The sequence below is a fragment of the Cololabis saira genome, chromosome 15 (genome assembly GCF_033807715.1).
Source record: "Cololabis saira isolate AMF1-May2022 chromosome 15, fColSai1.1, whole genome shotgun sequence".
In the NCBI taxonomy this organism is placed as follows: Eukaryota; Metazoa; Chordata; class Actinopteri; order Beloniformes; family Belonidae; genus Cololabis; species Cololabis saira.
The window spans coordinates 3,095,894-3,109,498 of NC_084601.1; the positions used below are offsets into that span (position 1 = coordinate 3,095,894).

Consider the following 13,605-nt stretch of genomic DNA (forward strand, 5'->3'; position numbering starts at 1 on the left):
GTTATCCAGAGATTAAAGTTAGACAAGAGCCCAGGCAGCGATGGCTTTACTGGAGAATTTTATAAAATATTCAAAACCCAACTTACTCCTATCTTGCATAGAACATTTAACTGGGCACTTACACAGGGAATATGGGCAGATACATGGTGTAACTCTATAATAACAATTATACACAAGGAAGGTAAGGACCCATCACAATGTGAAGGATACAGACCTATAACTTTATTAAATGTGGACCAAAAGTTGCTAAGCAGTATCATAGCCGACAGATTAGCTAAAATTGTACCCGATATTATAAATTTAGACCAGACAGGGTTTATTATAAATAGACAATTATCAGATAATGTTAGACGTACATTGAATATAATAGAACAAGTACATAAAAATGAAAGGCAGGCACTCATACTCACCTTAGATGCAGAAAAAGCATTTGATAGAGTGGCCTGGCCTTTTATTTTTGAGACCTGTCAAAGCTTTGGTTTTAGTGATACTTTTATTTCTTGGTTACAGACTATGTATGGAATCTCAAAAGCACAAGTCAGAGCTAATGGAACACTATCAAGCTCCTTCGAACTTAGAAGAGGTACGAGACGGGGAGACCCTCTCTCACCACTTATTTTTGCCTTATGTATTGAACCACTAGCTGCTAGTATCAGGAGGAATGAGGAAATACAAGGGGTAGAAATTGCAGGTACACACCATAAATTAGCATTGTATGCAGACGACATTATTTTATACTTAACTAAATTAGAAAGAACTCTTCCGGCTCTAATGACTAATATTAAGGATTATAGTACAGTATCTGGGTATAAATTGAATATGCAAAAATGTGAATCGATTAGCTTAGGAGAACCCATTCCTATAGAGTTAAAAAATGGATTCCCATGGAAATGGGATAGAGAGAAAATTAAATATTTAGGAATAGAAATACCTAAGAATATAGAACAATTATATAAGTGTAACTATGATAAACTTGAAATAAGAATCAAACAGGATCTAAATAGATGGAGTTTAGTCCCTTTGTCGTTATTTGGAAAGATTGATACTATCAGGATGAATATACTCCCTAGATTTTTATTCCTATTTAAGTCATTACCCTTATATGTTAGTCCAGTTACGTTTAGATCATGGGATCGAATGTTAATTAAATTTATATGGAACAGTAAAAAGCCGAGGGTTAAAATGAAAACACTTAAATTGGCCAAAAGATTTGGGGGGCTGGCTCTCCCAAATTTGCAGAATTATTTTTATGCAGCCCAAATACAGTCATTACAAACATTACTAAATGACGATATAAAAGCAAAATGGAGGTCTATAGAACTGTTTCAATGTAGAGAGATGGGGAAACTTCTTCCATTCTTAGCAAAAACAAACAAACAAAAAATAGATAATAAATGGTTTCAAAATACACTTACTGCTTGGAATAAAGTAAGAAGAGATCTAAAGATTCAAAATGAACTGTTACTATTGAGAGAAATAAGTAAAGATCCGGACTTTAGACCGAACAAGGAAGTGGGTATATTTAAAATTTGGAGCAAAAAAGGATTAAGTATATTCGGACAGTTAATAGATAAAAAGGGTATTGTGGAATTTACATTATTACAACAAGAACATGGTCTGCCATCCTCCCATTTCTTTGGTTATTTACAAGTTAGAAGTTATCTGGAAAACAATGATATACAGAAGAAAACAATTAGAGACTTTCATCCTTTAATTCAATTTTTAGTTAAGAACTATAAATGTGTGAATGTTAAACATCATATATCGGTATTATATAATATCTTAGAAAGTGATGACGAACCAGAAGAACTGAGACAAAAAATAAGTTGGCAAGAAGAACTCGATCTTATTATATCTGAACCCGATTGGGAAGATATAAGTTTATCCTCACATAAAACAACTGCATCTCTGTTCTGGCGAGAATATGCATGGAAGATTCAGATGAGATATTTTCTAACACCTGTCCAACAAGCTAAATTCCAGCAATCAGTAACATCAAAATGTTGGCGGGATTGTGGTGAAAACCATGCTAATTACAGTCACATCTTCTGGTCCTGTCCTATTCTGAAAATGTATTGGTCAAGTATTAGTAAAGAAATCTGTTGTATTTTGAAGTTGGACTTAAATATTGATTATGAGTTTGCTTTGTTAGGAAAAATGCCAAAAGAGATAGTTAAAACTGAGGATAAGTACTAGGGGTGTGAATCTCTCCCTTACAAGACGATGCGATACGTATCCGATATATGGGCTCCGATGCGATTCAGGGACGATACATTTTATAGACCAGACGATTCGATCCGATACGGTACAATTTCGATGCAATTCGATTTTGTGGAATTTGATGCAATGTCATGCGATTCGATACGATGCGATCTGATATATTAATACATTTTTCAAAACTTTTCATTAAAAAGCTCAAGCAAGTAATACATTGATATTATCTCATAAAGGACTATGGGAAAACAAAATAAAAAATACCTTTGTAAAGAAAGGCGGATGTCTGGATGACAAATGAATCATGTCATGTTTATTATTCCAATACTAAACAGTAAACACCAACATGAATACAAATACAAAACTATAAACTACTGTACTATACATTCTGACATGGAATGGAAGTCTCTGTCTCACACACCTATTTCTAAGAGATTCACTTTGGCAGGTACTTACTTTGTCAGGTGGAGAAATATGAAATATAAAAGGTCTAGAAAATAAGGCTTAGCCCTCTTCTGGCTTCAGTACAGTGCAAAATTATTGTACTTTGCAAAGCTCCAAACTAACAATGAAAATCTCCTCAAAATTCCTCAACAATGCCACAAATCAGATCACAAAATTAAACTATAAAATGAGCCTGCTGTTATGTCAAAATCAATTTCATACCTTACAAATGGCCATAGTTTTGTCCAGTTTTCCTCCCTTTTTATAAAATCCAAACGTCTTCCAAACAAAAGATTTAAGATGTGTTCCTCCACTGTATATTTGTTCTCCGTTATCGTCTGCCATGATGCTCAATGCTGCAGCCAGCCTGTGTTTACGTTCGCTCGTGTCGCACATTTTACAGCGTCATGCGCGTGGTGATATGCGCGCGCCGGTGTCCTGCGCCGGAAGTAGGAAAGGAGCAGATCTCCAAGCTCACAACCTGCCTAAATGCAACGCACTGTGGGCTTGTAGATCTGTATTTTTACCGCAGTTACTCGGTGCATCGATTCCCAACGCTAGGACCGAACCAACGTCCCGTTTATGCTTTATTTGGTCCGATACAGTTCAACGTGCACCGATGTAGTCGCATCGTTGGTGTTAAACACCGATTAACGATGCATATCGATATTTTTTGACACTCCTAATAAGTACCTTATAAGAATTTTAAGAATAACAGCTCTTAAACTCATAACAAAAAACTGGCTTCAGAAATCAAGTCCAGTTTTAGAGAAATGGCGAGACTTAATGGAACAAGTAAAAGAAATGGAGCAGTTAACATGTAAAATCAGAGGAAATCTTGGGATGAGACACATGCTGTGGGCTAAGTGGGAGAGCTATATAAAAAATGGGGGTAAAATGCTAAGATAGCATAAGACATGAAGAGATCTAAATGCACCTAAAAGCTTACTACTCTTAATACTGAGGCGGTCAATGGATTATTTGACGGATATGGAGTATAATAATAATAATAATAATATGGAGGAGTCAACAACTGAACGGGGAGCACTTCATGTTTTTTTTTTTTTTTTTTTTCTCTTTAACTTAATTTATTTATTTTTATTTATTTATTTATTTTTATTATTATCTTTTTATCTTTGGAGGTACTGTTATGTGCTTGTTTGCTTACTTGCTCTCATGGAGCGTCTCTCTCCCTCTAGCTGTATTGTGTTCATGAAATAAGAATGGAAATAAGGATTTGTGAAAATAGGAATTTTGGCTAATACATAAAAGAGTGAAGTGTAAGGGATGTATAGGGGAGGGAGGTAACAGGGGGGTTAGAAGGTATTTAAAAGGCATGTTAGGCCTCTCTTTGCTTTGTTTGTGTTTGTTGTTTAGATATGTCCTTTTAATTTTTTCTTTTTTTTTTTTTTTTTTTTTAATTTATTTATTTATTTTTTTTTATTATATTTTTTTTTTTTTTTTTCGTGTATATGTTGAGGTTGGTGTCTGTCTTATGTCTATATATGTATATTAGTTGTTGTTTTTTTGTTGTTATACTGAACGTCACTATGGTGTGGCACATAGAAAAATAAAGTACAAAAAAAAAAAAAAAAAAAAACAAAAGTTCTCTTTGCCTTGTCAGAAAAAGAACATAATTTCCCACATTGTTTGGGGTCACCAAATTAATCGTTTGGCATTGTTCACATATGCTCACATTTTATTTTTTCCACTTTTTTTTGATGACAGGTGTGTGCCATTCCTAATTCTCTCCCTGATTCCTTTTGATTTTCTCATGATTTCAAACAAGGAAGCTGAGTGTTTCACATGAGGGTTTAAAATACACCCCCAGGCCTCAGGTGTGCCTTCAGTTAACTCACATGTTGTCAACCAACTTATCAGGAGCTTCCAAACCCATGACAATCATCTGGGATTCCCTACGTTATTTAAAGACATAGGCTGCGTCCGAAATCCCATACTTCCACCCTAATGAGTATGTGACATTTTTTAGTGCGTCCGAAACATTAGTACGTATTCAATAGTATGCTCTATCCATACTCATTCTGGAGAAATGTATTAGTGTGGATTGATGGACACTAGCGAAGCAGAAACTTCCCACGATGCAATGCAGCGGTATTTGGTTGCTAAGTGATACGTATATGTCATAAGTATAATATTAAGTATAATAATATTATATTATATTAGTATTATAATATTATATACTGTCATCTTGTTTCGGCCAGGATAAACAGGAAATAGTGGAGCGGTGCTGCTGCTGTGACACGTCACTTCCTCCCAACGGCAAAAAGTGACGTGTGCGCTCTTAATAGTACGTTCAAATGAATGCACACTACTGATATTTACTCAAAAGTGTGCTGAATTTAAGTATACTTTTTAGTATATACTGTTTAGTATGGCATTTCGGACGCACCGATAGTACTTTTTGTGTATGTAAACATTTGACCTCAAAGAAAGTAATATACAATTCTCTAAGAGATTCTCTCTCTCATTATTATGGCATTTCACAAAATGAAATAATTCTGACCGACCTAAAACAGTAGAAGTTTAGTCTGATTTAAATTCAGACAGTGAGACAAAAAATATGATTTATCTTTTTGCACAGTGCATGTAAACTTCTGATTTCAACTGTACAAGCACAAACTCCATAAAATGTAATAGCCTTCAATGTGTCAGACACTTTTTAAGGTGGCCTTTAAAGCCTTTTTAGCACAACATTTTTGATTCACATGGTTCGGAGAACAACATCTTCCGTACAGGAGATGATGTGTGTAATCATTTTTCAATTTTTGTATGTTTTTGGTGTAAATAGTATATGACAATTACAAGAGGCTAGCAAATCCCTGGCTTTACATAATGCAGAGACCAAAATGTCGATTTACTAAGTGTGTGACTAAGCAGAGTTGATAGAGCTCAACAGAATTGATTCACATCCTGGCACTATTGGGTGTAAGAAAGCACATTCATGTGAAATTGTCATAATTTGAGAAAAATGGCATTTGTTTTAAAAATTGGACAGTAAGACATGCATGTGTCATGTAGTGAAATAAAGTGGAATCAGTGCCCAACCATAAATGGGGGATTCCCTGCCATCTTCCTTCCCGTCTTCAGAGTCTTTCTCTTTCTTCTTTCTGTGGTGTCTGTGTCCTCGGTGACGGTGCCTCCTTTTGCTCCCCCTTCCAAGAGGAACATGGACACCTACATACACTGCTCTGTGGCCTGGGAAAGAAAGACAACTGTTGACATGTAATAGAACCTTGATGTCATTTCAATTTCCTACACATAACTACACAATAAATGACCTACTTGGGAAAAAAACCACTGTTAAGTTTTTTTTTCTCCTCAGTTTTTCCTTCATCGCCTTATCTTCCTCCCCTCATTATTATCACTAACATGAAGGAATAGCTCTCTGAAATTAAAATGCCCTATTTTCACCTTCCCCACTCTGCCTATATCAATTTTTCAAAGATGAGTCACCGCTCTTTGATTGGGGACAGAATGCAGAAGATAAAGATGCAGCATGCAGAGGAAGACATGAAGGTCATTCATCGCACAGAAACAAATGGTGAAGGACACTTATGGATAGTAAAGAAGTAAAGAAGGATAGAAAATTCAGTGGAGATGAAACAAAGAGAAAAATAAATTGCATAGACGAACAGATGTGTCAAAACTGTGATATTACAAATCTCCTTTCCTCAAAAAATACTTGTATGAACCTTCATTCTAAAGACACAAATACCAAGAATGTGATTTACTTTTTTTAATGTTTTTTATTTCACCTACTTCATTGCACTTCAGTTGACTAACATAGAAATAGAAATAGAAAGCCTTTATTATCATTATATTTCTACAATGGAATTAGGCAGCAGCTCCGTCAAAGTGCAAAACAAAAAGACTATATAAACTATATAAACAAGTAGACTGTACACAACAAAAATGAACAAAAAAAGTAAACATAAATATATATATATACACTATAAGGAAAGAGTGAATGGGAGAATAAAATAAAATAAAAATGTACATGAATGAATGGGTGGAGGAATATTGCACTTGGGTGGGTGGAAGAATATTGCACTGAAAGGATGGAAGAGTATTGCACATTAAATATATATAGACATTATGGACAGGAAATAGGAAATATTGCACAGTGTGAGGTAGCTTAAGAGTTCAAAAAGTTCACAGCTTTGGGGAAGAAGCTGTCCCTGAGTCTGTTGGTTCGGGATCGTAAGGACCTGAAGCGCCTCCCAGAGGGCAACAGGTCAAAAAGGTGGAAACCGGGGTGGGTGTTGTCCTTTAAAATGTTCCTTGCCCTGTTGAGGCAGCGGGAGCTGTAGATGTCAGACAGGGAGGGCAGAGAGGGCAGAGGGCAGCCGATGATCTTCCGTGCTGTGTTTGCCACCCTCTGCAGCCTCTTCCTGTCTGCTTCCGTGCAGCTGGAGTGCCACACTGTCACGGCGTGGGTCAGCAGGCTTTCTATGGTCGACCGGTAGAAGGCCACCAGCAGCTGCGTGTTCAAGTTCACCTTCCTGAGCACCCTCAGGAAGTGCAGCCGCTGCTGAGCCTTCTTCACCAGTGCAGTGGTGTTGACAGACCAGGAGAGGTCTGCAGTGATGTGGACGCCCAGGAACTTGAAGGACTGCACTTGCTCCACACATTCGCCGTTGATGTGCAGGGGGACGGGGGCGGCTCGATTCCGCCTGAAATCCAGGATGAGCTCCTTGGTTTTGGTGGTGTTCAGTGCCAGGTTGTTCAGTGCACACCACTCACCAAGTTTAAGGACCTCATCTCTGTAGGCCGCCTCGTTTCCCCCTGTGATCAGCCCCACCACCGTTGTGTCATCAGCAAACTTGACAATGACATTCTCTGGGTGGGCGGGGCTGCAGTCCGAACTGTAGAGCGAGTACAGAAGTGGGCTCAGCACACAGCCCTGAGGAGAGCCAGTGCTGAGAGTGCGGAGGGAGGAGAGGTGAGGACCGAGCTTCACGCGCTGGGGTCGGTTCACCAAAAAGTCCTTAATCCAGGAGCAGGTGGGTGGTGGGATCCCCAGGGTGGATCATAGTGATCATTACACATTTCATTCACATTATCAAAGTAAATACTTCCGATTTGGCTTGAGGTTTCTGATCTAATCTCTTTTCACATCTTATCCCTGCAGCACACTAAAATATTGGGGAGTATTCAGCAAGACTTAGACTCAGAGCCTACAGTTGGATGCTGGCACGATGCTGGGGTTTCTGGGCATCAGCACCTTGGGAGTTGGTATCAGCTGATTCGTGGGAGGGGTGGAACGTGTTCAAATTGTGTGCCAAAAGGCATTTCCCACATTTATAAAATATAAACAAATCTAAACTCTAATGCCAGCAATACATTACAAGAATATGAGAGTAGCAAAGACACAAAAAAAAAAAAAAATTAACACTGAAAATGCAATGACAGTGTTCTGGAAGCAAAATAAGTATTAGTTAGCAACAAGTGGGGACTCCAGGATTGTACAGGACTGTCTCAGAAAATTAGAATATTGTGATAAAAGTTATTTATTTTCTGTAATGCAATTAAAAAAAAAAAATGTCATACATTCTGGATTCATTACAAATCAACTGAAATATTGCAAGCCTTTTATCATTTTAATATAGCTGATCATGGTTTACAGTTTAAGATTAAGATTCCCAGAATATTCTAATTTTTTGAGATGGGATATTTGAGTTTTCTTAAGCTGTAAGCCATGATCAGCAATATTAAAATAATAAAAGGCTTGCAATATTTCAGTTGATTTGTAATGAATCCAGAATGTATGACATTTTTGTTTTTTTTTAATTGCATTACAGAAAATCACAATATTCTAATTTTCTGAGACAGTCCTGTATTTAAAAAGGAGCATAAATCTATCAAAGACTAGTTTTTTTCAAGGGAGTCTGGATAGTGGCTCATAACTCAGTCTCAAAGATTTATCAGTAGTTTCAACTAAATATTTCTTGATGTCAAAGTTTAAAAAATAAACACAAAACAGAAATGCTTAAATATCTACAGCTTGTTTTTGAGAAATTGACATTGTATCTTGTCCAAAGTGTAATGAGCAGACATCCAGGGTTTTGTCAGTGAAAAGTGCAAAAGTGAGCATCTGTGACGGTTTGGGGATGCATCAATGCCCAGGACACAAATGACTTGTGTATACTGTATGTGAAGGCTTCATTGATGCAGAAACACAAACAATAGTTTTGGAGAGACATATGATATCATCAGGCCTTTCCTTTTCCAGGAGGCCCACGGTTATTTTAGCAGGACAATGTGAGACACCATTCTGCATGATTCACAATGCTGTGACTTCACACACAAAGCGTGCATGTGCTTGGCTGCCCTTCCTGCAGCAGATCTGACTCCTGTTCAAACTGTACGGCCTTTCGGGGAATCAGTCCACAGACTGGTAAAGAGATGACATCTGTTGCTGCAAATATGGACTGCGTTTCCATGCATCAATAACCCTTTTAAAACCCGAATATTGGCAATAACCCGAATTTGCACGGCCATGTAAACACCAATAACCCCTTTGAATAACCTGAATTTGCTCATATTCAGGTTTTTAAAAACCCCAATATGAGCCCTGGGTTACTCCTTTTAAAACCTGAATATTCAGTCACGTAAACTCCAAAACGGAATATCCCCATCAAACGGAACAGGAATTTGTTTTCTGCACATGCTCTGTTCACAAGGAATCCTGGTCTTTTGAGTCCAGGAAGTTCTTCTAAACACGGAGAAACCAAGACCAGGAGGAGACTAATCACTTCATAAATGTAATGAAGGATATGAACATTTCTGCATTTGTAGACGGTAGAAAGTACCGGGATAGAAGATTTACAAGAAGGTGAGAGAAAAGTTGCAGAAGCAGCATTTGTTTTGAATTTGGATACAGGAAGAAGAAGCAGAAATGACGGGAATTGCGTCATGATGTTCTCCGTGCGTCGCTGGTTTGATCCAGATATCCTGAATGATTAATTACCATGTAAACGGAATATTCCCAATGTTTCAGTAACCGGAATATTAGCAATAAGCCGAATTTTGACTGCATGTAAACATAGTCAGATTTCTTTTCCTAAATGCCAAAAAGTGTCATGTAAAAAGAAGTGAAAAAACACTATGGTAAACTTGCCTCTTACACATTTTTTTTCTTTTTGTTTGTGAATGTGTGTGTGTTTTTGGTATCAAATTGCAAACTTATTTTCACAACTAAATAGTGCAGGTCTGTAAAGACACCGAGTAGTGTCTTCTGCTCTTGTGTCTATTAACAAATTATTGATCCATTATTTTATTGTTGTCAAGAAAATTCAAATGAAAATGAGTTAGTGAAAAGGACATTAATATTATAGTGAACATAATGAGGAAGCACTTTTTATCTTAAATTTCAAAATAAAAAAAAAAGAAGATATCTATTACAGGCTTTTAACTTACTTTCCAAATCTTCCCTTTCATAGTTTGAGAGAGTAGAGAAGCTGGTCTTTCCGTGGTCAACTATTGCTTCTTCATCCATACCCTGGGAATGATAACGAAGAGGAGACAATTAAAATATGCCATATTCACACAGATTTCATTTTATAATTAATAATTAACTTTTACAATACACATATCCCATCTTGATTTTGTTTATAAATAACTTTATCTATACAATATTGGACACAAAAAATGACTCCCCTGTATGAAGAATACATTTCAAATGTGATAACTCCGATGAATAGGTGAGGGACACCATTACCTGTCCAAACTAAAAAGAAAGAAACAGGAGAAAGTCCTGTTTCCTGCAAGTTGTGTAAGCTGGTAGAATGCTTTTTTTTTGTATTTAACCTTCTGTCATATTGCAATGGTAATTATTTTTGAATGGTCATTAAATATTTTTTTTTAAATCCAATAATTTACAGAGCCACAATTTTATGAGTGGAGCTATCCTGTTTCCATTTTAATTTAGTGTTGATAATGCATCATGCTGCTTTCAAACTGCTCAGAAACAGCTAAAGTGAAATACTTCACTACTGCCAGGAGCATATTAAAATTGTGTAAGGCTACAGGCTAAGATGCAGACAGCATACAAATAAAAACCTAGAGAGCCAAAGACTACAGCTGTTAAAAAGCTCTGCGTATTACAGTTACCATATCATCATATCCAGTCCACCATGCACTGATAACTAATCTAATAATGAACAATGACACCTTTGTAATTAATTTCCCTTCCGAGATTAATATAGTATTTTTAAATTAAATTTTTTGGAAATGGTGCATAGAAGCATTGACGTACATTTAATAACCTTTAGAGCAATATATTGCAGCAAGATTTTGTCAGGAATTCTATGTGGGTTTATCCATGCATTATTCCCCACTAACCAATTAGTGTTTATTGGAAGCTTTGTTGTTTTCTTTTTTCTTTTTTATGATCCATACCATAAGGATTGGGTTTCATACCAACTTCAATAAACAGACAGCCATCACTGAATATAAGGTTATGACTTTTTTCAAAATAATTACTATGTCATGGAAATATTAACTGATGGAAATATCCAATTAGAGAATGCATTAGACCCAGTGACAGAAGCTACCAGAATTTGTAACAAATAAATTATCTTTGGTAATATTTATGCTATTCAAAATCTGTGATTGCTAAGCCAATATCAATTTAATTTATGCCATTTCCCTTTTCACTGGTGATATGTTCTTTTAAATTTTTCTCTTCAATTCTTAGTCTCTTAAATCAACAAATACATTAAAATGTTCTCCTAGATGATGGAGAAACAGTTGATGTCAGAAAATGGCCAGATGAAGGATCCTTTCGTTGTTCACAGCCAATCATGTGGGGGAAAAGCCCTCTGAGCATGAAACTGAAAACAAAAAAGGTAATGCTGGACGGGTTTACATGATACTGGAATTACATGGAGGCCATTCAGTTGAACCGAACACGGTTCCTTCAGAAAGCACATACTAATCTGTATTACTGCATTATTTAATGATTATTACTAAAAGATATTTAAACTGATCAGAATATTTTGCTGTACTTGTTTTGTAACTGGTTTAGAACTTTAAATATGTCTTAAACCACATTTAGATTATATAGTGTACATTCTTGTTGTATTTCACAATAACTGACACCATCTGTGACTGTGTGGGTTTCTCAGTAACTGGTGGATTAATATGATGAGCAACACGGCTCACTGACGAGAGGCAGCTGTTCAGCTTTGACATGCATATCTGGAATAACATTGATATTGAAAATCTTTAGTAAGTGGGGTCATTCATGCACCACACAGTACAGAGAGTGACCTAAGCTAAAACTGTTTAAAATGATCATTTATGATCTATAAGCACGAGTAATTATGGTTACAACTGAGTTTTGAGGGAAAATGAAGATGCAGTTGTGCCAGTGACACGGTATAATAAATACATAGAATAAAAGATAAAGATTAAAAAAAAGGATCCAATTTAAAAGTACCACTTTGAACAATCTGAACATTTTTGTCAAAGAATCAAAGTCTTGAATCACTGGAAATTTGCTTAGCCACCCTATGAACAGCATTTCTGTTCAAATAAAACTAAAGCCTGAACAAATCTATCTTTTGGGAATAAACAATTCTGATATGATAAACACGTTATTTATAGTTTTTTTATTTACTCATATAAATATAGTTATTTATATGAGTTATTTATACACATAGCTACTAGGGGTGTGAAAAAAATATTGATAGAGCGATATATCGAGATATTTCATCACCCTAATAAAACAGATTTGTCATATCCTAATATTACCGATTTCAGTGTCTGCTCTCCATTTGCACTTTATTTTCTTCATCTCAGTGTGTTCAGCGAGGGCAGTGTAGCACTTATGCAATATGATTGCAAAGGTTGTTTTTTTTTAACTTGATCTACAACGCACCTATGCAATGCAGTTAAACTGGAGCAGTTGTTTAAAAACAAAATTTTGACTCAGTTTGTCCTCTGATCAGTATCCTGTAGTGTACACAGAAAGTTGTGTTTTTGACTGAGTTAACAAGTCAAATACTTTGATACTGTATATCACAATGTTAAAATAGGTATTGTATGGTGATACATGTATCGGGGCACGTGTATCGGGATACGTATCACATTGTAAAATTCTTGTCAATACACACCTCTAATAGCTATGAACACAATGCTTATTAAAGAAAATAGATGACCTCTTTCAAGGTTGGAAGTTTAGGGAGGACCAAAACGGACAAGACTGGGAGGCAGGAGTCATAGACTTAGTCAAACAAAGAACAACCAGACAAGATATTCCTAAACAACCAAAAACCTGGAGGTAAGACTGACTAGACACGGAAGTGGAACGACAACAGACCAGCAGGGATGGAAAAGTAAGTAGAACAATATTGAGGTCACGATAACGATACGATATATTATAGTAGTATTTTTTTTAACAACCTTGAATGAGGAACATATGACTGGAAAAAAAGGTCTTTTATTTGAAAAGACACAAAATACAAAACAATGCTGTGTGTTTGCCCTATTGTTCCAGTTTGTAATGCTTTATAACTGTTTAAGTTTTAAAGAGAAAGCCAGGCCAACCATTTTCCACAAACTGAACTAAAAGTAAATGTCAGGTTTGCATTATGCATCTTCAGTTTCATACAAGTACAAATATTTTGCCACAAACTGAATAGTTTCTCTCATGTATGATGTGACTTTTTTCTTTTCCGGAAATGTAACAATTAAAAAAAAGTAAAGAAAAACATACAATTTTACATCATAAAAAATATTGATTCATGATCACCTTATAAGTGTAAGAGGAGATTTATTTTTGTTAAAAGGAGCATGAGGCAGGATTTATGAAAAGAAATGCGTATACGTTTTAAGTTTTCTAGTAATAATGTCAGATGAAGCGTTCCAAACCAAAAAGAATGAGCCCTCTAGTGTATCTCTCCGTTGCCTTGAACAGGCTGT

At 36.1% G+C, this 13,605-nt stretch overlaps 1 protein-coding gene across 8 annotated transcripts in view; it reads right to left on the reverse strand.

Annotated features, from left to right (window-relative positions):
- LOC133461274 (sodium bicarbonate cotransporter 3-like) overlaps window positions 1-13,605 on the reverse strand; it is an 88,220-nt gene that overhangs the window by 54,819 nt on the left and 19,796 nt on the right. For all 8 annotated transcript variants that reach the window (XM_061742128.1, XM_061742131.1, XM_061742129.1 and 5 more), the window contains exons 2-3: window positions 10,099-10,180; window positions 5,725-5,874 (exon numbers count right to left, since the gene is read on the reverse strand). In XM_061742128.1, coding sequence (XP_061598112.1) covers window positions 5,725-5,874; window positions 10,099-10,180 — 232 coding nt within the window. The remainder of the gene's footprint in view (window positions 1-5,724; window positions 5,875-10,098; window positions 10,181-13,605) is intronic.